Below are 24,983 nucleotides of genomic sequence, written 5' to 3' on the forward strand. Positions count from 1 at the left end.
AAAACAAGATGTTTAAACTTTATTTTGAATCAAGCATCATGGTACAACAATAGCTCTAATTAATTAATTTGTCGGTCTGTATAACGGTCTTCCAAAATGTATGCAGAAAAAAAAGTCGCCCACCTAACCAAGTCCTACACATCCCACTACGAGCTCCGCTAAACCATACCTCTGTAATTAGTTTCGTACTTTTGCATGTGAAATGTGTAGAAATTGCTGCCATGAACCACGTAAAAGCTGCATTATTATTTCTCAGAAAAAATGAAGACCTCCAGATGAGACAACTACAACCCTCAAGTGAACTAACGCAGGTGCATAAAATACACTCAATTCAATTCAATTCAAATGATTTATATAGCGCGCTACATACCCAGAGGGTCTCAAGGCGCTTGGAGAAGGGTGGGGAATTACTTGTCGAATATCCAGGTTTTAAGTTAATTTCTGAATGCTAGGTGGTTCTGAGTGAGGCGAAGGTGAGTGGGAAGTGAGTTCCAGGTTTTGGCTGCCAGGTAGGAGAAGGATCTTCCTCCCATGGTGGTTTTGTTGATGCGAGGTACAGCAGCAAGGGCTTGGTGGGAGGAGCGTAGCTGGCGGGAGGGGGTGTAGAAGGAAAGTCGTGTGTTGAGGCATTCGGGTCCAAGTTCGTAAAGTTCTTTGTGTGCGTGGGTTAGGAGGCGGAATGTTATCCTCTTATTGACGGGGAGCCAGTGGAGGTTTTTCAGGTGACCAGAAATGTGGTCTTTACGCGGAATGTCTAGTATGAGTCTGGCTGATGCGTTCTGGATGCGTTGGAGTTTTTTCTGAAGTTTTGCGGTGGTACCGGCGTATAGGGTGTTTCCGTAGTCCAAGCGGCTTGTAACCAATGCGTGGGTGACCGTTTTTCTAGTTTCGGTGGGGATCCAGCGAAATGTTTTTTTGAGCATGCGAAGGATGTTGAAGCAAGATGATGAAACGGCGTTGACCTGTCTGGTCATCGAGAGTGAGGAGTCCAGAATGACGTCTCAGGCGGAGGGGGAGGTACCTAGGATAAGGACTTCTGTTTTGTCGGAATTCAGTTTCAGGCGGCTGAGCTTCATCCACTCGGCTACTTCTCTCATTCCTTTATGTAAGTTTGTTTTGGCGGTGTTAGGGTCTTTGGTGAGTGAGAGGATCAGTTGAGTGTCATCAGCGTAGGAGATGATGTTGAGGTTGTGTTGGCGTGCGATGGCCGCGAGGGGGCTCATGTATACGTTGAAGAGGGTGGGGCTGAGTGAAGATCCTTGTGGCACGCCGCAGATGACTTCAGTGGCCTCTGACTTGAATGGTGGAAGGCGGACTCTCTGGGTTCTTCCGGCAAGGAACGAGGTGATCCATTCCAGTGCTTTTCCTTGGATTCCTATGTTTCTGAGGCGTTGTAACAGGGTGCTATGACAGACTGTGTCGAAGGCTGCGGAGAGGTCGAGGAGGATGAGGGCGACTGTGTTTCCATTGTCCAGTAGAGTTCGAATGTCGTCTGTTGCTGCGATGAGTGCGGTCTCAGTGCTGTGTTTGGCTCGGAAGCCAGACTGTGAGGAGTCTAGGGATTTGTTGGTTTCGAGGAAGGCGGCGAGCTGGTTGTTGACAGCTTTCTCGATGACTTTGGCCGGGAATGGAAGGAGCGAGATGGGGCGGTAGTTTTTGAGTTCAGTGGGGTCGCCTTTTGAAGCTTATAAGTATTTTTTCTACTTTGCATTTCATGGTTTGCTTTTAATTACCTCAGGGTACCTCGTGTTAAGGTAGTTTTCGTGTGTTGCGTTAGATTGCCTTGTGTCTTAGCCTGTTTGGAATTGTCTTGCTTTTGTGCTGAAATGTGAGGGATATATTACTTTGGTTTATTTTCTGTTTGTTTCCCTTTTGGTGCCCTGCTTTGTCGTGTGTTGTTTTAGTTTGCCATGTGTTGCTTTGTTTAAAGTCTTGTCGTAGGTTCTCTTGTGTTGTTTTACTGACCCCATTAGTTGTCTGTGTTTGCCGTGTCGCTTTATTAAAGGCCTCCAATGCCTTAGGTTGCCCTGTGTTCCCTTAGCTTGACTTGTTGCTCTACTTTTCTATGTGATGTCTTTCATCGCTCAGTTCTTTCTGTGCCATATGCGAGAGATTAAGCTATTGACATTGTAAATGGCAATGCCATTTATTTATCTGTTTTCCAAACCAACACATAAATAAAACAAGCACTGGCGTTGCCAATAGGTCTCGCAGTAGGAAAGTTGGAGCTATTTGTTTTTGAAATGACAAAGCCCTTTATGTTTTTAAAATGAAAACAAAAATAAAAAGGCAGTGTTATTTGCAATTGTAATAGCTCCAACTTTCCTACTGCGAGACCTATTGGCAATGCCAGTGCTTGTTATGTATCCCCGTGTGCCGCCTCTCTACTTCGAGGGAAGGAGAATGCTGCGGAAATATATATATATATATATATATATATATATATATATATATATATATATATATATATATATATATATATATATATACACATATATATATATATATACACATATATATATATATATACACATATATATATATATATATATATATATATATATATATATATATATATATATATATATATATATATATATATATATATATATATATATATATATATTGTTGCCCTGTTGTGGTTCTGAAGACTCTTCTCTATGCTCTATTATACCAGTGTAGTAGATTGTCCTTTTCGTCTCTTGATTTCTATCCACTTGTGTTGTAATATGTTATGTTTTCATTCTTCTTGTGTAATAAATAATCTGTGTTATTTTCCTTTTGTGCCCAGACTGGTATGTGTTGTTGATCGGTATCTGGTTGTCTAGTGCAGTGTAGATGAAGTTGTAGAAGCTTGTATATTTTGACGTTGCATAGTTAATGAGGTTCTTTCGAGATGAGTTTTGGTTTTTGAACGCTAGTTGTTTTTTTTGGTTAGTGGTTGTTGGTGTATTGATGTGTTATTGATAGAAGAGATGATCCTGAAGGGAATTATATTGTGGTCTCTCCAGATTACTGAGGAATTGGGTTTTTACTGTGGCTTGTCTCAAGGGCACAAATATGGCTGCTGGATGGAGTTGGGCCAGAAACAATTTGTTAGCGGTTGAAAGCCCCAACCCTGGCTGTGATGGCTTTGTCCAACTGCAGTGCCCCAATGGCAGTTCTTTAATTTTGGTGGGCTTCCCCCTACGTGTCTAAAGCCTTCGAATAGTTTCGTCTAATTATTGGCTTGCGTCGAGGACCCGTCTCCAGCGCACGCACATTTCAAACCTGGCTCCCATCCGATCTGTTCATCTAATCACGCAGCTCGCGGCCAGCCAACATTCCTCCGTTTGAAGTTAAATGCTGGCGCTGCGAGCACAGGAGATAAAGTCAGGGATAATATTTCTTCGAATAATTGGGAACCGTTAGAACAGCTGTTGTGTGTAATGCAAGCATGCTTGTGTGTGGACCCGTGTGTGTAGTGATGGCCGAGAGGGGGCTATGTGGGTACAGTACGAAGTGGCCTGCGGATGTCTGTGTAGCATAGCGGTGTACAGGAGCCTGCATGGTGATCCGTGCGTGTACCTTTGTGTGCACCAGTGGGTGCTGTGCCCACGGTGTGGGTGTTGGGGCGGACATACGCCAGAGTGATGTTCCCGTGAGACTCTCTAGATACCGTGTCTGGATATCAATGGTCCGACTATAACGGGTGCTTTGTACACTTACAATGTGGGTGGGGGCCGGGAAATATGGGAGCTGCGCTCGTCTATGAGACAGGCAGGAAATGAATATAAACAACGCGTATATGTAAGTGGCGAGAGACTGCACGGACCTGTATGGTTTAGTTGGGCAGCAGTTGCAATAATTACTAATAGGGTGTCTGTAAGAGGGTGTTAATAGCACAGCATTTTCGGTATCAACTGTTTGTGTGCCTTGCAGCTCCGCGCTTAAATCATTTCACGTGACGCGGAAACTGCCTTGACTAACAAGACGAGGGAAGGCAGAGAAGGGGAGGGGGGAGGAGAAATGCGACACGGCGGGCAGGGGAGGGGGCCGAGTGGGGAGAGCGGCGAAAACAAATGTGAGCAAATGCATGCGCCGGGAAACGGAGCCATAAATAATTAGGGGAGGAGAAGCCGAGAAGCCCCAGAGCGCAAGCTGGGCGAAGCCCTTTGATGTGTTGTGCGGCTTTGTGCTTACTGTGTAATTTGAAACTGGCGGGAAACTGAAAGTACGTCCGGCCTACCGGCCGGCCATGGTGCATTAGGGGAGGAGAAGCGTGTTAGGGGAGGAGAAGCCGCAGAGCGCACGCTGGGCGAAGCCCTTTGATGTGCTGTGCGGCCGTAGGGGAGAAGGGAATGCGCGTGCTTGTTTAATCACGTGATTCACGTGAACTTAAAGAAAACCGCGGCTGAAAGCCCGTGGTTTGAGGAGGATTTTGCCGACATGAATTCTCGCTCCACTCAATGCGCTTGTGCACATTGATAGGTCGCGAGACCTAAAAATTGTCATTTATAATGCAAATAGCTCTAACTTTGGCAAAGGCGAGACGTTGCATTGTAAATGCTTGTTTATATCTGCCTTCCATATCTTTTTCAAATGAATCACTATTAAGAGACTGTGTTATGAAAGTTTGCAAAAAATCTGGCTTACAGGTCTACATCACCTTCATTGTAGATAGGTCATGGTCATGGTCTAAAGATTCAGTTCTGCAGTTGTGCAGCCTTGTAGAATATGTGTAGAATGTGTGTATACATAGAATGGAAATGTGGTCCAGAGATTGATTTGTAAGCTGTATGTGGAAACAGAATACCTGTTACAGCTTCCACGTTTGACTGCTCTTGACCAAAATGTGTGGTACAGAGCAGACCACTTTCTCCTTGTACCTTTTTCTTTCTCTGCTAAAATGAGCAGTTGGAATTATGTAACCCTTGTAGAAAGCATTCTACATAAAAGATGTTCCCTCGTGTTATCTGACTTGATTGTTCTGTTTTTGCTTTTGTTGCAGGTGACCCTAGCAAAGATGAGGTCTCACATTTCTTCTTGTTCCAAGGTCCAGGAACAAATGGCGAATTGCCCTAAGTTTGTGCCTGTTGTACCTACTTCCCAGCCAATACCCAGGTATGCAAATACAAGGCAGACCTGTTTTCAAAGCTGAGTGTTACTGTTGCATTTTTCACACTGTGATGAAAAGGAGAGACACAAGCATACGTTTGAGAAATGTTTATCTACTCTATTATTCACTTACTTGCTCTCTGCTTCAGTTTGCCTGTGCTCTAAACCACATAAGATGAAACTATAAGCAACTTCACTATTAGAACCTCTCAACATTTCTGAGTAATGTTGGCTAGAATAATAGATACAATTGTATTCACATCCTTTCCAAGGTCAAGATAAAATGAACAAAATCTGCCTATGACTCGTGGCCTGTGATGGGAACGTACATCTAACTTGAACAACACAAAGAGCGCCTCAGTCAATTTTGTATTCCTTTTCTACATTTAAAAATTTTGACATCCCGATTGGTATGGAATAGAGGATTGTTCAATCTTTTTGAGTAAGGGCTGCATGTTGTCCGCGTTTTGAAAAAATTATTTATTTATTTCATAGTAACATCCCAAATCGTTCCACATTTGTTTGCCCATATTGCGGAGCTCGGAACCTGGATCAGCAAGAATTAGTTAAGCACTGCATGGAGAACCACCGCAATGATCCCAACAAAGTGGTGAGTCTTATGGTGGGGGATTTTATATACCTTTAAAATTATCCCAATTCTAAGCCATTGTTTCCCCAGTGAGGAGATAATTGACAGACTTAGTATGTGTGTGTGTGTGTGTGCATAGATATATATATATATCTATATCAAACCAAGGATCTTCCCCTGCAGGAAAGACGAGAGCCCACACAGGTAAGCTGGATTCCAACCTTCTTTTATTTCAGTAAAAACGAACGGCATTATGCATTTCGGCACTCCATATGTATGTATGTATGTATGTGTATATATACATGTATGTGTATATATATATATATATATATATATATATATATATATATATAATCATTTCTAGATACATTAGCAGGTTTAGATCCGACAGACATAGTAACTGGGCTAATTTTCACATTTAACAAGCAACAACCTTCATTGGATGTTATTGTAGTTCAAGTTTGACCAGGTTAGTGTGAAATTTGCATAATAATCATGACGCCATCAACGGATTTCCACAATTCAGGTGTAAATTCTAAAGGTATTATTTGCTCTTGCACCTTACGTGACCAGAAAGCTAAATTGCTATAGCAAGAATGTTACTCCTAAAGGCAGCGTTGGAGTAGGAATCTGCCCTGGGTTAGTGCAACTGTTGGTTAATATCAAACTAAATCTAATTGTATAAACTAATTTCTTAACAATATTTGTGATACCTTATACTGTTTAGACTTGCATGCAATGCATTTTATTCAGTGTAAGTATATGTAACCTATTGTGAAAGACTTCCAAAAATGTTATAGATTTGTAGCTAGGGGGCGACTTGAAGGAGCTCTTTTGCCCTGCCGTGAAGGCACTATTTGTACCTTTACCCAGTATTTCCCCTGTATGGGGCATGCTGACTCCCTGGATTAAAATCCTGTTTTCTACTCACAAGGTGTTCCACACCCTTCTTAAAAAGCGAAATGATTTTCCAAGTAGTCTGATTGGTTGAAATGCCTTGTCAAAGTGACATGAACCTGAACCACATAATGTACCAATATTTGGAACATCTTCAGCTTTCTTTGTCTTCCATTATGTGCTGTTCAGGAGGACCTCAGTATTTCTGAAAAGGTCAACATCTGAATGCCACTGCAGGACCTTGAATACTACTATGAACTGGAGGGAAAGTAATTGTAGATCAAAGAAACAGGTGGTAACCATGTAAGAAATCATAGCGGGGAATTTGTATTAAAGATGGTAATTGTATTTAGTTTGAATATTTCCCCATGTTTGAAGTTGCATTTGTTGGAAATCACTCCTTTTCAATTCTACCCAGGCTGCCTTTGAGTGTATGCAAGGCATGATGAGCAAAGCCAGAGCAGCATTAGTTTCCCTATAGTGTCGGCATAGCAAGATGTGCAGTGTGTTGAAGGTTTCTCTTGAAAAATAACTGTAACTATGAAAGAAGAAATAAATGGCATGCACATCCATTCTGGGAGTGAGGAGGTAGGTGAATGTTGCCAGGAGTTTCATCTAAGGAGTGGGATGCTTAGCTAGAACACCTTCAAGACCATGATGATGAATCGGGGCACATAATTAAATGTCTGGAAATTGAGCAAAAGATTTTTTTTGTTAAAATGTGATATAGTTTATTTGGTAATAGAATCTAAATTAGTAATTAAGCCCCTTAGTTGAAAGCTAAAATCACCAAAGCAATCAATCAATCAATCAATCATAACATTTGTATAGCGCACTACTCACCCGGAAGGGTCTCAAGGCGCTTGGGGGAAGGGGTCCGCTACTGCTCGAACAGCCAGGTCTTGAGTTGATGGTCCTGGGTCAGGCGAAGGTGGATGGGGAGGGAGTTCCATGTCTTGGCCGCCAGGTAGGAGAAGGATCTGCCTCCGACAGTGGCTCTTCGGATGCGTGGTACGGCGGCGAAGGCGAGGCTAGTGGACCGTAGCTGGCGGGTGGGCGTGTAGAAGGTCAGGCGGTCGTTGAGGTACTTGGGGCCCAGGTCGTGGAGAGACTTGTGTGCGTGGGTGAGGAGCCTGAACGTGATCCTCTTGTTGACAGGGAGCCAGTGCAGGTTCCTCAGGTGGCCGGAGATGTGGCTGCGTCGGGGGATGTCCAGGATGAGTCGGGCGGAGGCGTTCTGGATGTGTTGGAGTTTTTCTGTAGCTTGGCTGTGGTTCCGGCGTAGAGGGTGTTTCCGTAGTCCAGTCGGCTGGTGACGAGGGCCTGGGTGACCGTCTTCCTGGTTTCGGTCGGGATCCATCGGAAGATCTTGCGAAGCATGCGTAGGGTGTGGAAGCATGATGAGGAGACGGCGTTGACTTGTCTGGTCATCGAGAGGGAGGAGTCCAGGGTGAAGTCTATCAACATGATTATGTTCAGCCTCATTTGCCAAAGACCAGTCACCATTCTATCAGCAGCATCACTCTTGAAACTAGCCTAATATTGAACCTCCAAAACTTCAGTGGCATTAACAAAACAGAAGCACAGTAGTCCTGAAAAAGGCCTTTTCATGCTGGACTGAGAGCAATCATAACATAAAGACATCGACCCAAAGAACCCAGTTTGTGCTAGAAGTGTTTCACTGAAAACGGCACAAATTATAGAAACCATTTTGGATAAGTTGTTTCTGGGACAGATGGCCATCCCTTCAATCCTTTGAGACTAGATCCCATGTTCATCATAGATGATATTGTCAGTCTCCACCAATATACAGGAAAGCAGATGTGAATTATGAAGGCATGTTACACTATGATATAGGGCTACACAACACATCTTTTTAGAAAATAACTTTCAAGACTTTGAAAAACATCTTGCCATATGGTAATGGGAAAGAGTGTTTCCCTTGAAGACAGTCCAGCTTTGATGCCTTTTTCATAGAGTGCCGGTAATAGATGTATTTTGCTAGTAATAATGCAGACATAGAGGTTTTAGTGGGAAATCTGATACCATCCCAAACATGTAATATATCTTACAATTGTTGTATAATTTTACAAAGCCAGTAAGGGACATTTCTAACATACGAGCCATCATCCACCCATAGGTGCCAGAACCATGGAAAATTACTCACCAGAGGTAGGAAGCCAAGTTCAGAGATGGCTGCCCTGGTATGAGTTTGCTTACAACAATTTCTCTGCGAAACACTGCTAACGATCTTCCCCAGGAATAGAAAATGTAGAGGAGTGGCATCAAAGTCTCAATGCAAACCGTCAGCTGCCCACTAGATATAATAGGCAGCACCTTGGCTGCCCCTGCTTCATATGGAGTTCCAAAAGAGCTCCCAATGTGAGTTTGATCTTTGCAGGTGGAATCCTGGGTTGCTCTAAAATGATTGGAGGTGTGGCTCCAGATAGGAAAGAGTCACTGCCTAACAGGATTGCAGGCTCCTTACTGCTCCTGGCTGGGGAGTAGCTAGGGTGACTGCAATGCGCTTTGGGACTGAACACTAAGGCAAGGTGGTTCAGCAAATCTAGAGGGGTGCCTCATGAGGGTGCCTGAATTTGCTGCTAGAAGATAGCCTTTTCTATATGAGCTCAAGAACCGGTGCATAAACTACTTTAAAGCATCAGTACAGCACTGCAAAAAAATATTTAGAGTGATAGTGGAAGCTACAGTAGTGCCCCAACTCCATTTTCTGCAATGAACAACAGATCATTCTTAAAGCTGGGTGAAATCTTTTTCAAAAAGTGCACCATCCAATGAAAGCATGGTCAATGAGAAGATAGGTCAACAAAAAAAGGCTTTTCCCTGTGAACGTTTCACGTTCTCGAGGGATAACTCACCATTTAAAAAATGTTCTATACATCGGCCGTCTTTATAATTTAGAATCCCATTTATGGACTTCATTCTTCATCCTTTACAGATTATGCAGCAAGCTTTTGGTTTTACCCACATACTGTTTTCAGTAGCATTATTTTCTAAACATATGTTGGTCTGCAATTCTTTTGTGGTTGATACCATATAGACATTTGAGAGAAGCTTTGTGTTGTGGCTGCCACCTATTCAGCCGTTATGCGGAATGTCTTAACCTTCACTCAACTGAGTTCTAGTTTGAAGGAGCCTTCAGTCCCTCCCAGTCCTCTACTACTTGCAATAGTTACAGCTAAATTTTGCAGAGAAATCATCGCAGAAAGTTTGAATCTTGCTAGGTGTGAGGAATGGACTTCTACCTGGTAATTACTCAGTCACTGCTCTTGACATCATAAGCACTTCATTTTTTGGAGTCTCCAGAAGCTGAAATAGTGTCAGCTCGTAGACTTGCTCTAAGAACATTTATAAACCTAGGGCCATTAGCTCCCCTGTCTATGTGATTTGTCACTTGAAGACTTGCTGGTGGAACAGATATGGGGAGGTTGACTTGGGGTCCTGAACAGAACGTAGTTGAATGTCTGTTTTTGACGGTAGCATAGGCCTTTGAACCACATGGAAGGTCAGTACAGTGTGTTTTAAATTTGAATCTTGGCTGTAGTGGATTTTGTTCTGGGATAACCTCGCATGGATTTGTCTTGGATATTTAGTGCCACACACTGGTCTCATTGGTCTTTAATATATGAAGTATGTTGGGTAGTTCTTTAGGAAGTGCAGTGTAGATCAAATAACATTGTGAGGGCACCCTCACTAGAGGGAAAATAAGTCCTGAAGAATGCCTATTTACATATATCCATATGTCTAAGGCACAAGTAAGGTCTACCTTCCATAGGATGGGAAACATACGTTCAAGGAGCAAACTTCAGAGTGAAATAAATAAAATCATTTTTCTTAGCAGTAGGCCGTTCTGTAGGTCTGGAGTTACAACTTTACCCTTAAAAAGATGTCAGGTTTATGAGAGCTCTGACTTGAGAGGAATGCAGTTTGAAACTACAGAAGACGAGCTGAAAGCAGAAACATCGCACTGGATGTTATGGCAAGTTCAGATGCTATCATTATGCATGCAGTCGTTTTTTGCCTCTCCAAGCAGCACTTTAAATCAAAACCATGACATCACCAACTAGAATCAAAACATCAACTCTCCTCAAAATTACAATTCTTCTTGCTGCTACTCCCAGACAGCTTAGAATACTTTTAAATACTACGCTTACATATTAGTGAGTGATTAAGAAGTCTTTTCTTTTTTCAGCAGAGTATCATTTAGGTTAAATTTATGGAAGCAAATGGTGAGTGAGTTGTGTTCGTAATATTTAAATTTAATTTCTGAATTCCATTTTCTCCATGAAGATGGCTTAAGTAGTTATAAAAACATTTTTAGTGTTTTTTGTGTGGGATGTTATGAAGAGTGTCAATATATTTTATTAATGGTGTTATAATCTTACTTGTGAAGCCTTTTTACCATTTCTCATTACTGACACTATTGCAGAAGAGCACACCGCAGGCAGCTAGAGCACAATGCTTGAGAGCGAGACGGTTGCTTGATTATAGAGTAATAGTGGCACAGGATTCACTAATGCATACAGGAAAGTGAACTCTGTTAGTGTTTCTGGCTGACATAGCCTTTTTTTTCTGGCATTGAAAGTAAAGCAGGTCTTCAGGATTTCGTAGTCCCAGACTACTATGCTTGGAACAGGCTGATGGTAATTTAATTAAGCTGATATACAGCAGAGTATCTAACATTTACTACTCATTACCTCAGACTCAAGAGACAGTTTATTAATTGACGGGAGCGCTTGTCACTTCTTTGGTACAGAATTAGGGTTTCCCTTTTTTGTTTTGAACATTGTAATAGGTGTGAGGGGGAAACATCCTTTACAACAAAACTTTTACGACGCAAAGCTATTACAACGCAGGTTTTACTCTGCATACCTTTACAACGCATTACACTGGGGGGCGCTCTAGGATAGGGAATACGTTTAATTTACTATCCAACACCTTCCCTAGTGTCCACGGGGACTGGAGTTGGAATAGTAAATTAAACTATTCACTATCCAGCACCCCAAAGTGTAATGTGTTGTAAAGGTAAGCGTAGTAAAACCTGCGTTGTAACAGCATGCGTTGTAAAAGCATGCGTTATAATGTCATACATTCTGTGTGAGGTTATGAGTGGCTGAGGCTGACCACGGTGTGTCTTCTCTGTGTAGTAAAAATTATAAGAGTGAAATCCTCAGAAGAATTATACGAAAGCCAGTGGAAGATTCTTTGAGAGAGGTAGTTTGTTCTGCTCTGGGAGGTATGTGGAAGGCTGAAGAGGAATCGGATGAAGAATCCTGGTCTCTAGATGAAGGGGTGAAAAGAGTGAAAAAGAAAAGCAGGAGATAAGCTTTTGCATAACATGAAGCAGACTGAGGGCAATATGGGAAAAAGCTTTAAGGGGCTGAGGGAAGAGGCTCTGTGTACCAGGCGATAGAGTGGTGTCCTTTGTGGCACAAATGAGGGTATTTGGATGACATTTTTTAGTTTAAAACAGTGAGGAAGAGATTATAAAAGAGGTTTTTCCCTTAGTCCATCAGCACGCAAGAAGTGCCGAATGGTAGCATATGGACTATGTTGAAAATTATATTAAGCATTGAATATACAGACCTTTAGAGAAGCAGGTCAGGACTGTTATCAGGGAAGAGTGCTTCAGGCAGTAATTGGTAATAAGGCCTGATCAAAACTGGATTAGTCCCCAAATCTTATTAGTTTCTGATTCAGGGCCTTATTACGGCTTTGGCATCCCCCAGCAGTGCCGCCACCGCATTGTCCGCAGGAGGACTGCCAAGGCTGTCGTGCACCCGCCCTCCAGATTACAATTGGAGCTGTGCAGCGGCGGTCTGATGGCGGTAGTTTGTTAGTCTCATGGGAGAGCCTAACATGCAGACCGCTGCAGTGAGAGCAGCAACTGCACGTTCCTGCACGATGTGGCATGCATGCCACACCATACTGGATCTGGGGTTGCAAATCCAGGGGGGGCACAATAGGTGCCACCCTGAATGCACCCCCAGGCACGGCAGGGGGCACTGTTAGGGCCCCCCTTAGTTGCCTCTTCGCCACCCTTTTTATGGAGGGTTCACCACCATGAAAGGTGCGATGGAAAGCCAACTCTAAAAGTGCTCTGCAGTGCCACAGCAGCACCACCAGCCTATTGCTGCTCCCTGACTGCTGTGCGACTGCCATGGGACCCTGGATCCCCGGCAGACGCAGCAGTCATGTAGCTGTCTGACCGCCACACTCTTAATACTGTGGTCGCACCACCATCGCGAGTGCGGTAGTTCTGTGGACTGCTGTACTCTTAAAACGGCCCTTAGACTTTGACGCAGCCTAAAGGAAGGGCCTTGAAAAAGCATTGAAGCAGTTCCAGGATATATTATTGGATAGCTTGGGCCCACTGGCACATATTTGAGATAATGCAGAAGAAGCCAAGAATTGTGTGTTAATCCCGGAGGTCTTCTGTTTGGGGGATTTTTGTCAAGAGCATTGCGAGATATGTATCTACTTTCACAGCTCTAGTTAAATTTCGTAATTGATGTGCAGAGTATTTAAACAAGGTTTTTAAATATTATTTTTGTTTATGCAAGGGCTGGAGACGGTGGGTGGCACTGTGTGTATTTCGGAAGGACATTAAGTTAAGATTACCCGTGGCAATATATATTTTTGTTTGGGATGTTACTTTAATCTTTGTCTTATTTGAAAGATGGGCAGAGAATTCTATATTGTCTGTGCCATTTGGGTTTTAAAATGGCAGCGTGTGTCATTTCCATTTGGAGAGTTTCAGGTGGTTGCTCTTTGGATGCTGATACATTTTATTCTCCAGGCCAAGTATTATTTGTAATTTTGCGACATACAAAGATGACTATTTCCTTGATCTACCCTAGGTTTGAAGCAAAACCTACGTTTTTCCCATTAGAATGTTTAAAGGAGAGTATGGAAGGAGAATGGATATGTTCTGAGCTGATAGCATGCATCAATTGCTTGTGTCTTTTGTAAAGTCTAATAAATTAGTGACTCCAGCACGGTCGGTAGATGTATCCACTGGGTTATGAAAGAAGCAGGTGGGGATCTTAAGAGATTTGCGGCCCTTTCCACTAGGGGCCATATGGCTATTAAGCTTTTTCAGGTTGGTGGTCCTTAGGAGGACATTTAGGGAGAGAGCAGCTGACTGGTCAAATGCGGGTGTGTTTGCAAGTTCTATTTGAAGCCTGTTAAGCATGCTTCTTGCTCAGTTTTAGGCAACTTTGGAGCTGCATAATAACAGTCTTCCCTCTTCGCATAAAATGTAGATTCCCAAAATTAGGTTTAAGGACAATCTGGATTTTTTTTAAAGACACACAAAGGATTGCATTATCCACCACTCCCTGGTTTGAGTTCAGTAAGGAAGGTTATTAGATATTAATATGATTTCTAGGAAGCCATTTTTTCTTGGCATTTGATGTGTTTTCGTTTGCCAGTAAGTTTGACGAGGTGTACTCAACAGAAAGGAGGATTTACAATGTCAAAGTGTTGGGTTCAGGTTGAACGAATTTGGGAAGCCTCAAACAAGGAAGAACTGGAGTGTTCGGGGGCTTATATAGTACTGTTGATGAAGGGATTCCTGTTGGTGATGTCATTGTTTTGCTTTACAGCGCTGCAGGGAGCAACAATAAATGACTTCATGTGTAATGAAAGTCTCTGTGTCTTCAATAAAAATCCAGATTCTTCTAACACTTAGTTGGAGAGTCTACATTCCTACAGCGATCATCTAGAGTCTAGGAACCATTAATGGTATGGGTGGGTTTTAGATATCCTTCCAACAAGAGAGTTCTTTCAGTCCATAGTCTGGATCAACAGTTCCAGGCATCCAATTATTATGTGTTCAGGATGGTCTTGTTACTCGTAAGTATAATGTCACTTCATGCACACTGTTAGACTACATGACAACAATTAGAGATGAGAAAGAGGGACTGCGTGCAAAATAAAATTGTAAAAACATATTTTTCCCATTGACTAACGTTGACGGAGCCAAATTTGAGTCTGGTTACAGCTACAATATTGCCATTTTTGGCTTCAAAAATTGCGAGTCTCCTACCTGAGTCTGGTCTATTGTAAAATTTGCTCTAGTGCCATTGACCCTTTGGGAAGGTGACCTTTTCACTTTCCCCTACTCTTGTTCTTCCAGCTACTGCAACAAAATGTTTGCCTTCGCCCTAACAGTATTCAAATTAGATATGTAATTCAGTTTCTAGTATTATAGTCACCTTTTCCACTTTAGGCATGTGTACAACATGATGTTCTCTATTAATTATTTAACACGGGGAGACTGGGGGAATCTAGTGCTTGTACTGCAACATATGAATATAGTTCTCAGGAATGGTGAACCACACCAACAGGAAAAAAAAGGAAAGGTTTCTAAAATCTGTAGCCCCACGTAACTGTAAAAACGGATCAATCTCTCAGGAATTGGGATTCCTCAACACAGAGAAAATAATGGTGCAAGTTAAGTGTACTGCGTCAAAGAGGTTCTCTTCCAGGGGATCCTTATCAATAGTCATAAGCATTAGAATATTCCCGCCCATGCGCGGGACACCGGAAACACTATATTATATGTTCCCCACATATATATATACATATATATATATATAAATAATATATATATAAAAGCAAGCAATAGCAGCCAAATCACATTAGAGCTGAAATATGCTGTGAAGAATTTCCACCATACATGTATAATAAGCATTAGAAACATGAGAAACAACACCAAAGATTGTTTAGAAACTGTTTTAATGCTCAGAAAGCAGTAGAAATTCTCATAAGTCATTGGAAGCATAGGAAGCTCCCAGGCTGCATTGCAAACGCACAGTCTAAAAAGACTGAAAAGCTAACCTGTAGCTGAATAGCAATAAACTGACACCGTGCCTTTAAGGCACTCATGACCCCCTGTATCCCATCATGCCCCAGGGGTGACAGTTAGGTCAGTTGTTCTTTCCGGCTCCTTCAGAGAAGGACCCTGGTTACACAGCTCCACTATTTTTCTGGTTTTTGACAGAAAAATACTTCATTTTTGACAACTTTTACTCTTACTTCGACATTTAACATCTAGTTAAGTAAGATACTGCTTGTTTCAGTCAGTTTAGTGAACATTTTCTTCTGAGAATGCCTTCACTCTTTGATAAATGTCCTTCTTGTGGCAACAAGAAGGCAAAATCAGACAACCACGACGTCTGCATCCTATGTCTGCCTGAAGATCATGATCCAGGCACCTGTCCACATTGTGAGCACCTGTCAGGAAGAACTCTCAAAGACAGGGAGAGGATTCACATTTATGGCCTGGCTCACAGGGCTTCAAGAGGAAGATCACCGGTGAAGAAGGGCTCCAAGAAGGCTCATACATCTTCTAAAAAGGAGTCTTCATACCCTTCAACTTCAGCGTCGGGCTCGGCGCTGAGAGGAGAACCACAGGTGGAGTTTTCCTCTTCAAAACTACCGTCGACGGCGGGCTCGCCGTCGAAGAGAAGACCAGGTACGTCGACGACGTCGAAAGATCCAGCTCCGTCGTCGAAATCTCCTCCGCCGACGTCAACCGGGCGACGATCGGCGTCGAGGAAGGCGACTCCGCCGCCGTCAACCGGGCGACGGTCGGCGTCGAGAACCATTACCCCTCCGCCGTCGTCAACCAGGCGACGACCGGCGTCGAGGGAGGTCACTCCGCCGTCGTCAACCAGGCGACGACCGGCGTCGAGAAGTGTGACCCCCTCCGCCGTCGTCCAAGAAGCGGCGCTCGGCGTCGAGGACCAAGACCCCTCCACCGTCGACAGTAGCTCGTCGATCGGCGTCGAGGACGCAGTCTCCGTCAGTGCAGCGTCGGCGCTCGGCGTCGAGGGTGCCCAATAACCCTCCGCCGTCGTCGCACAGGCACTCGACGTCGAGACCGAGAACTCCGTCGACGGGCGACCATCGCCGTTCGACGTCGAGGCAGAGAGCTCCGTCGACGACCGGACATCGTCGTTCGACGTCGAGAGAGAAGCTTCCGTCGACGACAGGACATCGTCGTTCGACGTCGAGACAGAGAAATCCGTCGACGGCCGGTCATCGCCGTTCGACGTCGAAACAGAGGACTCCATCGACGGCTACTCATCGCCGCTCGACGTCGAGAGACTACAGACCCTCTCATGGACATTCGAGGTCGAGATTGTTTGATCCTCCGACTCCTCGAAGGCGTTCGACGGCGAGAGAAGAACGCTCGACGTCGAGGCATTCAGATGCAATCATGGTGACAGTCTGCTTCTCATCATTCATCTTTTCGATCCTCTGGCTCCTCAACTGAACCTTCAAGGTCCAGAAGCCCTGTACACAGCTCTCCTGAGCGTCGACCAGATCCGTCGGCCGAGCGAATCAGGTTGTCACCTAGATGGTACAAATCTTTGGACCATAGGTGAGATTCGGGGCTACCAAGCGTATGCAGGAATATGCCAGCCCACACCACAGGTCTCCGCTTCAGGATCTGGTGGAGGAGATGGACAGGCGTAGCCCTCCCAGGCGCAAATCCCCTGTGAGACCACCCACCAGATTGCCCAGAAGATCCCGATCTCCTAGAAGGGAACCTCGAATGGAAGGTCGGATCAGGTCTCGCTCGCCTTGGGGCAAATCGCCCGTGAGATCACCAGCCAGATCTCCCAGAAGATCCCGATCTCCTAGAAAGGAACCTCGGACAGAAGATCGGATCAGATCTCGCTCTCCTAGACGGGAGGAGCGTTCAAGAAGGTCACGGGAGCGGAGACCCAGTGCTCACCGTAGACGTCGACGTACTCCGTCTACGTCCTCTACCTCTTCTACCAGATCGTCCAAGAGGGACTACTCCCCGACGTTGAAGGACAGTCCTGCGTCCAGGTCCTCCCCAGTGGATGACATTGGCACGTATCTGGATGTACTGCAAAGAGGAGCACTTAAACTGAACATCGAGATGTCTGTCCCTCAAGTAACAACGACAGTCATTTTTGAAACTTTACACAAGAAAGCCATCTCCCGGCCTCTGCTACCTTTAGTCCCGGGGATTATGGATCCTGTCAAGGAGGTTTTCCTAACCCCAGCAGCAATCAGAGCGGTACCAGCCCGCATTCAGAAGAAGTACAAACCGGCGGCTTCTGACCCGGTGTTTGTAAAATCTGACCCTCCAGCAGACTCTGTAATTGTGGCAGCGGCGAGGAAGACACATGCGGTGGCTGGTTCCTTTTCAGTCCCGCCAGATAAGGACAGCAAAACACAAGACTCCTGGGGTCGAAAGGTTTGCAACTCAGCTGCTTCCATTCTTAAGGTTGCTAGTGCAGCTGCGCTTCTCGGTCAATATGACAGAGCCTTATGGGACTCGATGGAAAGATTCAAAGCCAAGCTGCCAAAAGAGGACCAGCAGGACTTTGAAGAAACTGTTACAGAGGGGGGTCTGGTGGCGAATCAGATGATCAGCACGGCTGCGGATGGGGCAGTACTTTCGGCTCATTCCTATTCCCATGGAGTTTGTGGCAGAAGATCGGCCTGGTTGCGCCTTACAGGTCTGAAACCGGATGCTCAGCATCAGATTCCAAATCTTCCCTTTTCGGGTTCCGCTCTCTTCGGAGAACATGCGGACGAAGAGATGACCCGAATGAAGACTGAGCTGCATACGGTGAAGGCGGTGGGCTTGGAGAAGAAAAAAGAATTCAAGCGCCGCTTCAAGACCAACAGGGGGAGAGGGGCTCAACAGAGGGTTCAAACCCCTCAGTGGTCTCAAAATAAAACTCAAGGGAAACCCCAGTTTCGAGGCAAGCCCAGCAGAGGTAGAGGAGGTCACCAACAGTCCTCCAACACCACAAGAGGAGGAAAGGCCTGAACAGAGGCTTCCTCTGGCGCCGTTGCCCACTCCAGTGGGAGGAAGTGCTTCGCAACACCTGGCAGAGTGGGTCAGCATCACAAGAGATCAGTGGGTGCTGAATATACTGCGCAATGGATACAGGATACGTTTCCGTGCTCTTCCGAAGAGCATCCCTCCAAAGAGCTCTTGCCCTCACCAGCTAAGCTTGCTCCGACGAGAGGTGAAAATCCTACTGCAAAAAAGAGCGATAGAGGAGGTTCCTCCCGCTCTAAGAGGAAAGGGAGTTTACTCCAGATATTTCCTTGTCCTCAAAAAAGACCAGGAGGACAAGTTCAGACCAATACTCGACTTACGACTATTAAACAAAGTCATCGTCAAAGAAAAGTTCCGCATGTTAGCGCTTCACCAAATATGTCCACATCTTCAAGCCGGAGATTGCATGTGTTCGGTGGATCTGCAAGATGCGTACTTTCACATCCCGATTGCGCAACAACATCGCAAGTACCTAAGGTTTGTCGTAGGGAACAAACACTACCAGTACAAGGTGTTACCCTTCGGTCTCAAGTCCGCACCACGAGTCTTCACCAAATGCATGGCAGTGGTGGCGGCTTTTCTTCCCAAGAAGGGTCTCTTCATTTACCCATACCTGGACGACTGGCTCCTAAAAGGTCCATCTCCGGTACAAGTAACGCACGATCTGCAACTGTGCCTGCACCAGCTACACAGACTCGGCCTCCATGTGAACCTGGAGAAGTCAGTCCAGCGGCCTACACAGTCCATCCACTACCTAGGCTCCGTTCTGGACACAAGCTTGGGAAAAGCGTTTCCTTCGGAGGAGAGACTTTTTTTCCATGAGTCAGAAATGTGGGATTCTGCTAGAGTCTCGGCTTCCAACAGCCCGACAAGTAGCATCTCTACTGGGGTCCATGGCGTCCTGCATTTTTCTCATCCCAAACGCCAGGCTGAGAATGCGTCCTCTACAACAGGCTCTGGAGGATCAGTGGGACCAAGCGACAGGACGCTGGGAAGATCGAATCACTCTTTCCCAGGCGACGAAAGAGGCCATCAAATGGTGGACTCGGAGAAAGAATGTGGTGGTGGGGGTGCCGTTTCACCAACCCGTTCCTTCCCAGTCTATAGTGACGGATGCCTCCCTGCAAGGCTGGGGAGCACACATGGGTCCGCTTCAGATTCAAGGCCAGTGGTCTGCGCAGGAGCAGACATACCACATCAACATGCTGGAACTCAGAGCGGTATTCCTGGCTCTCAAAGCTTTCCTACCAGCAATCAAATCCAACTCAGTCCTAGTTCAGACGCACAATCCGACCACCATGTTCTATCTGAACAAACAAGGAGGCACAAGATCTCGCCCACTCTCTCGAGAGGCTCAGGTAATCTGGCATTGGCTTCTCTCTCGAGGTCTCACAGTAGTGGCAGTGCACCTTCCAGGCGAGTTGAACGTCAAAGCAGATGCACTCAGCAGGCACTTCGAAGATCAGCCAGACTGGGTGCTAAACGACGAAGTAGTAGAAGAGCTTTTTCGTTGCTGGGGTCGTCCATCCATAGACTTGTTTGCAGACGACGAAAACACCAAATGCCACGCCTTCGCGTCCAGGTTCCACCGGCCAGGAACGCAGGGGAACGCTCTACTGTTGGATTGGGCAGGGATGTTCGCATACGCGTTTCCTCCCCTAGCGCTGATTCCGAGAGTAGTTTCCAAGCTCCTCAGGTCGAACATGGAAATGATCCTGATTGCTCCGGATTGGCCTCGGCAGTGGTGGTATCCGGACCTTCTACATCTGTCTGTGTGTCCACACAAACGACTCCCTTGCAGGCCGGACCTGTTGAGCAAGATTAACGGGAGGATAATGCATCCCAACCTCCCATCATTGAACCGAACAGCATGGCTCCTGAGGTCCTGCAATATGGACATTTGAACTTGCCTCCCGAATGCATGAACATTTTAAAAGAGGCTAAGAGACCTTCCACAAGAGCATCCTATGCATTCAAGTGGAAAAGATTTTACTTGTGGTGTAGAGATCATCACTTGGATCCGACTAAGGGGCAGGAGGACATCATCTTACCATACCTCCTTTCCCTAGCAACTGCTGGTTTAAAGTACACTTCAATTAGAGTGCATTTGTCCGCTATTGTAGCATACAGAAAATCACCTGATCAGATGTCTTTCTTTCAGGTTCCAGTGGTTAAGGACTTCCTCCAGGGGTTGAAGAAAGTGTATCCCCCTGTGCGAAATCCTTCTCCTCCTTGGGAATTGAACCTAGTTCTATCCAGGTTAATGTCACCTCCTTTCGAGCCCATCCACAAACCTTCCTTGCAACAACTCTCTTGGAAGGCAGCTTTTTTGGTGGCGATTACCTCTGCGCGCAGAGTAAGTGAAATACAAGCGCTCTGTGCGAAGGAACCATATACTATTTTCCACCACAACAGAGTAGTCCTAAGGGCTCACCCATCTTTCTTGCCTAAGGTCATTTCTGATTTTCATATAAATCAGTCTATTTCCCTCCCTTCCTTTTTTCTAAATCCTACAACCCCAGCCGAGCGGTCACTTCACTCCTTAGATCTTAAGAGAGTGCTTAAGTTTTATTTGGAAAAGACTAAAGGTATTAGGAAAACAGACTAACTGTTTGTGAACTATGGCTCAATGAGAACAGGTTTTCCAGCGGCCAAGAGGTCCATCTCCAGATGGATTGTCTCTTGCATTAAATTGGCCTATCAGCTAGCAGGCAAACCTTTGTTGATGTCTCCAAAAGCGCATTCCACTAGAGGGAAGGCCGCTACAGTAGCTTTCTTGCATGACATTCCAATGTCGGAAATATGCAAGGCTGCAACCTGGAAATCAATTCATACCTTTACGAGGCATTACTGCCTCGAATCTGATTCCAGGGCCGATACTCCAGAAGGGCAAGCCTCCTTGAGGAATCTATTTGGGTAGTCTATAGTCTACTCAGACTTATTGATGAGATTACTGTCTTATCATTCCTTTGCCCACAGGGATGAGGAGACGCTCACTACTCTATTCTAATGCTTATGACTATTGATGAGGATCCCCTGGAAGAGAAGGATTAGTTACTTACCTGTAATCCTAGTTCTCTTCCAGGGGTATCCTCATCAAAGTCATAAGCAACCCTCCCGCCTCCCCGGGCAAACGATACTCTTTAATAAGGAGATATTGTTAACCTATTTGTTACTGGGTTTGTTTTTCAGTCTCCGAAAAGAACAACTGACCTAACTGTCACCCCTGGGGCATGATGGGATACAGGGGGTCATGAGTGCCTTAAAGGCACGGTGTCAGTTTATTGCTATTCAGCTACAGGTTCGCTTTTCAGTCTTTTTAGACTGTGTGTTTGCAATGCAGCCTGGGAGCCTCCTATGCTTCCAGTGACTTATGAGAATTTCTACTGCTTTCTGAGCATTAAAACAGTTTCTAAACAATCTTTGGTGTTGTTTCTCATGTTTCTAATGATTATTATACATGTATGGTGGAAATTCTTCACAGCATATTTCAGCTCTAATGTGATTTGGCTGCTATTGCTTGTTTTTATATATATATATATTATTTATATATATATATGTATATATATATGTGGGGCACATATAATATAGTGTTTCCGGGGTCCCGCGCATGGGCGGGAATATTCTAATGCTTATGACTTTGATGAGGATACCCCTGGAAGAGAACTAGGATTACAGGTAAGTAACTAATCCAACTCTACCCCAAATCTGGAATGGACATACAGATTTAAACTCTTGACTATATGGAAATACTGGGAGATAGGGAGATGCCCAATGCAAGATGATATCACAAATTAAATTAACCCTTTTAGTGCGGGTGTAGTCCAGTGGCTGACGCCCGCACTACCTCCCAAGCGTGTATGTCGGCCATTTGCCGACATGGGGAGACACATATATGCCCCTCTGGTGCAGAGCACCAGAGAGATTCCGTTATTATTTTTCAACCTCCGGCTGCTCAGGAACAGCCTTTCGTTCAGCCTGAGTCCGTTTTTGTTCTTTAGTGTAATGAAGATCAGCGCGCAAGTTAAAGTGAAAATAAAATGAGCCGAAGGTTATATTTCAACCCCTGAGCACTCACTAAGGTGGGAGAGGTATCAGAAAGGGGAGAATCTCCTGTTTCCAATGATATCTCTGCTCAGTGGATTCCTGCTTGGGATCCACTCACTAGATGTCAGAGATTTTGGAGGAGAAGCCACTCGGGCAATTGCTTCTGCTCCTCACACCCCAATACCAGCTCAGTCTTTCTGTCCGGCCCGGGGGGCAGATGAGGGTAATTACCCCCGTAAGGCCCCAAACCCGGGGGTGGGGCTGGGGGTGAAAAGCCCACTAGACACCAGAGTTGATTTGTAAAATAAAATAACTATCGGAGTATGGGCTGCCCATTATGGGAATTGCCATACCTCCCCACCAAAAAACTATGATGAGTCTTTCTGCCCTCCCTCACACCCCGAGGGCAGAAGGAGGTGATCACCACTAGTCTGCCTGTCCAACCCCCGGGGGGTAAGAAGACCCTCTAACACCAGGGAATTTAAAATATATTTACATTGGGGCGGGGTGGGGCTGCCCACCATGGCATAGCCATGTCTCTACCGCCAATAACAAGACAGTCTTTCGCCTTATCCCACCCTCACCCCCAAAGCCTCAACAGAAATCCCTTCCCAATGACAAACAAAAGGACATTTGATTCCTTTGGGTGCTTTTTTTTACATATGGACCAGGAGCGGGTGGTGGTCTCGCAAATATCGTCCAACTTGTAATGGTGAATGGTTGCACTTGTAGAGCTTGGATAGGCCACCACCTGGGAAAACCTCCCAACCTCAGACTGTTCTGAAAACTAGACACCCGGGGAATCCCAGGGTGGTGTGCTCCGCATGGATCCCACAATATTTTCTTACCCACAATGCCCTGCAAACCATAACATTTTACTAAAAACACATACTTTCCTCACATGTCTGTGAGGAAAACTTCTGGAATCTGCGGGGCAGCCACAAATTTCCTACCACACAGCATTCCTCCAAGTCTTCTAATTACGATGGTACCTCACTAGTGTGACAGAGCCTAGAGACCTTGAAACAAAAGGCCCTAAAGCTCTACGTGGCAAGATTGGCGATAGGGGTAGATGCAGGATTTGGGGCCGTGCTCGGCCTCCACCCATGGAAACCTTCAAACTACAGACATTTTTTAAAGCTAAACAGCCAGGGGATTCCAGGGTGTTGTGCCTTACATGGATCCCGTGAGGACTTCTTATCCACAATGCCCTGCAAACCTCAAACTATGCCTGAAATCAAATATTTTCCTTACATTTTGGGATCCGTTCTTATTGGGACACAAGTGGGATCTTGGAATGGTAGGAAATATGTGTTTCTCTGCAGATTCCAGAAATTTCTGTCACCGACATTTGAAGAAAATGTGTGTTTTTCTTTACCAAGGTTTCATGTTTGCAAGGGCTTCTGGGTAAATTTAACTAATGAGAACCACACAAGTCATTCCACCATGTATTCCCCCAGATGTCTAATTTTCAAAAATGTGAAAGTTTGCTAAGTTTCCCTAGGTGACAGCTGAGGTAGGGCCCATAATCCACAGCTACCCGCCTTCCAAAAAAGCTGTTTTGACTGAAAAAATTTGATATATCCGTTTCTTTCTGGGCCGTTTCCTGTCACAGGCTCTAGGCCTATCCACACAAGTGAGGTACCATTTGTATCAGGAGACTTAGGTGAATGCTGGTTGGAAGGAAGTGTTTTGCTCCCCACAGATTCCAAAACATTCTATCACAAAAATGTGAGGACATTTTCTTTTCTTTTCTTTTTCAAAGTTTGAGATTTGCAAGGGATTTTGGGTACAAACAAAAACTGGCGAGGTCCATACAAGTCACCCCACATTTTAAAAAATTTGCACTTTTTATAGGTATCCCTAGGGGCCAGCTGTGTTAGGGCCTAAAATCCACAATTACCCAATTTGCAAAAAATGGTCAGTTTTCAGTTTAAACATGTGATACTTCCATGTTGGGTTATGCCAGTTTCCTGTGGCAGGCACTAGGCTTACTCACACATGTGAGGTACCAGTGGTATTAGCAGACATGTAGGAGCATAGACTAGTAGAATATTTGTAATTACCAATTGGTTTTTGCTGCATTTATGACTTCTAAACGTAATCCAGTGCGTAGGAAAGAAGATATTTTGAAATATACTCTCTTAATCATAAGCTAATATGGGTACCCACAAATTCAGATATGTACAGATGTACACGTAACCACTGCTGCTAAACTCCATAATATATTGTGCCCATTTCAGAAATACATAGGTTTCCTTGATACCCATTTCTACTCTACATTTTTGACCATATGAATTGGTCTATACTTGATACCCAATGAAAAAACAGTGTACAGTGCTGCTCAGTTGTTAGCTCTAGGTACATTGGGTTCTTGAAGAACCTACAAACCCTGAATCTAACAGCATCCAGAAGGGTCTAGCGGACGCAAGGGTATATTGCTTTTATAAATCGGCCTTTGTGACAAAATGGTACAGATGAAACATTGTCACA

At 44.8% G+C, this 24,983-nt stretch overlaps 1 protein-coding gene across 1 annotated transcript in view; it reads left to right on the plus strand.

Annotated features, from left to right (window-relative positions):
* Positions 1-24,983, plus strand: part of RNF166 (ring finger protein 166) — a 116,491-nt gene that overhangs the window by 75,948 nt on the left and 15,560 nt on the right. Inside the window, exons 3-4 of the mRNA XM_086945813.1 lie at positions 4,991-5,103; positions 5,593-5,707. Of these exons, the coding sequence (XP_086801939.1) occupies positions 4,991-5,103; positions 5,593-5,707 (228 nt within the window). The remainder of the gene's footprint in view (positions 1-4,990; positions 5,104-5,592; positions 5,708-24,983) is intronic.

The sequence above is a fragment of the Lissotriton vulgaris genome, chromosome 12 (assembly GCF_964263255.1).
Source record: "Lissotriton vulgaris chromosome 12, aLisVul1.2, whole genome shotgun sequence".
NCBI classification, from domain to species: domain Eukaryota; kingdom Metazoa; phylum Chordata; class Amphibia; order Caudata; family Salamandridae; genus Lissotriton; species Lissotriton vulgaris.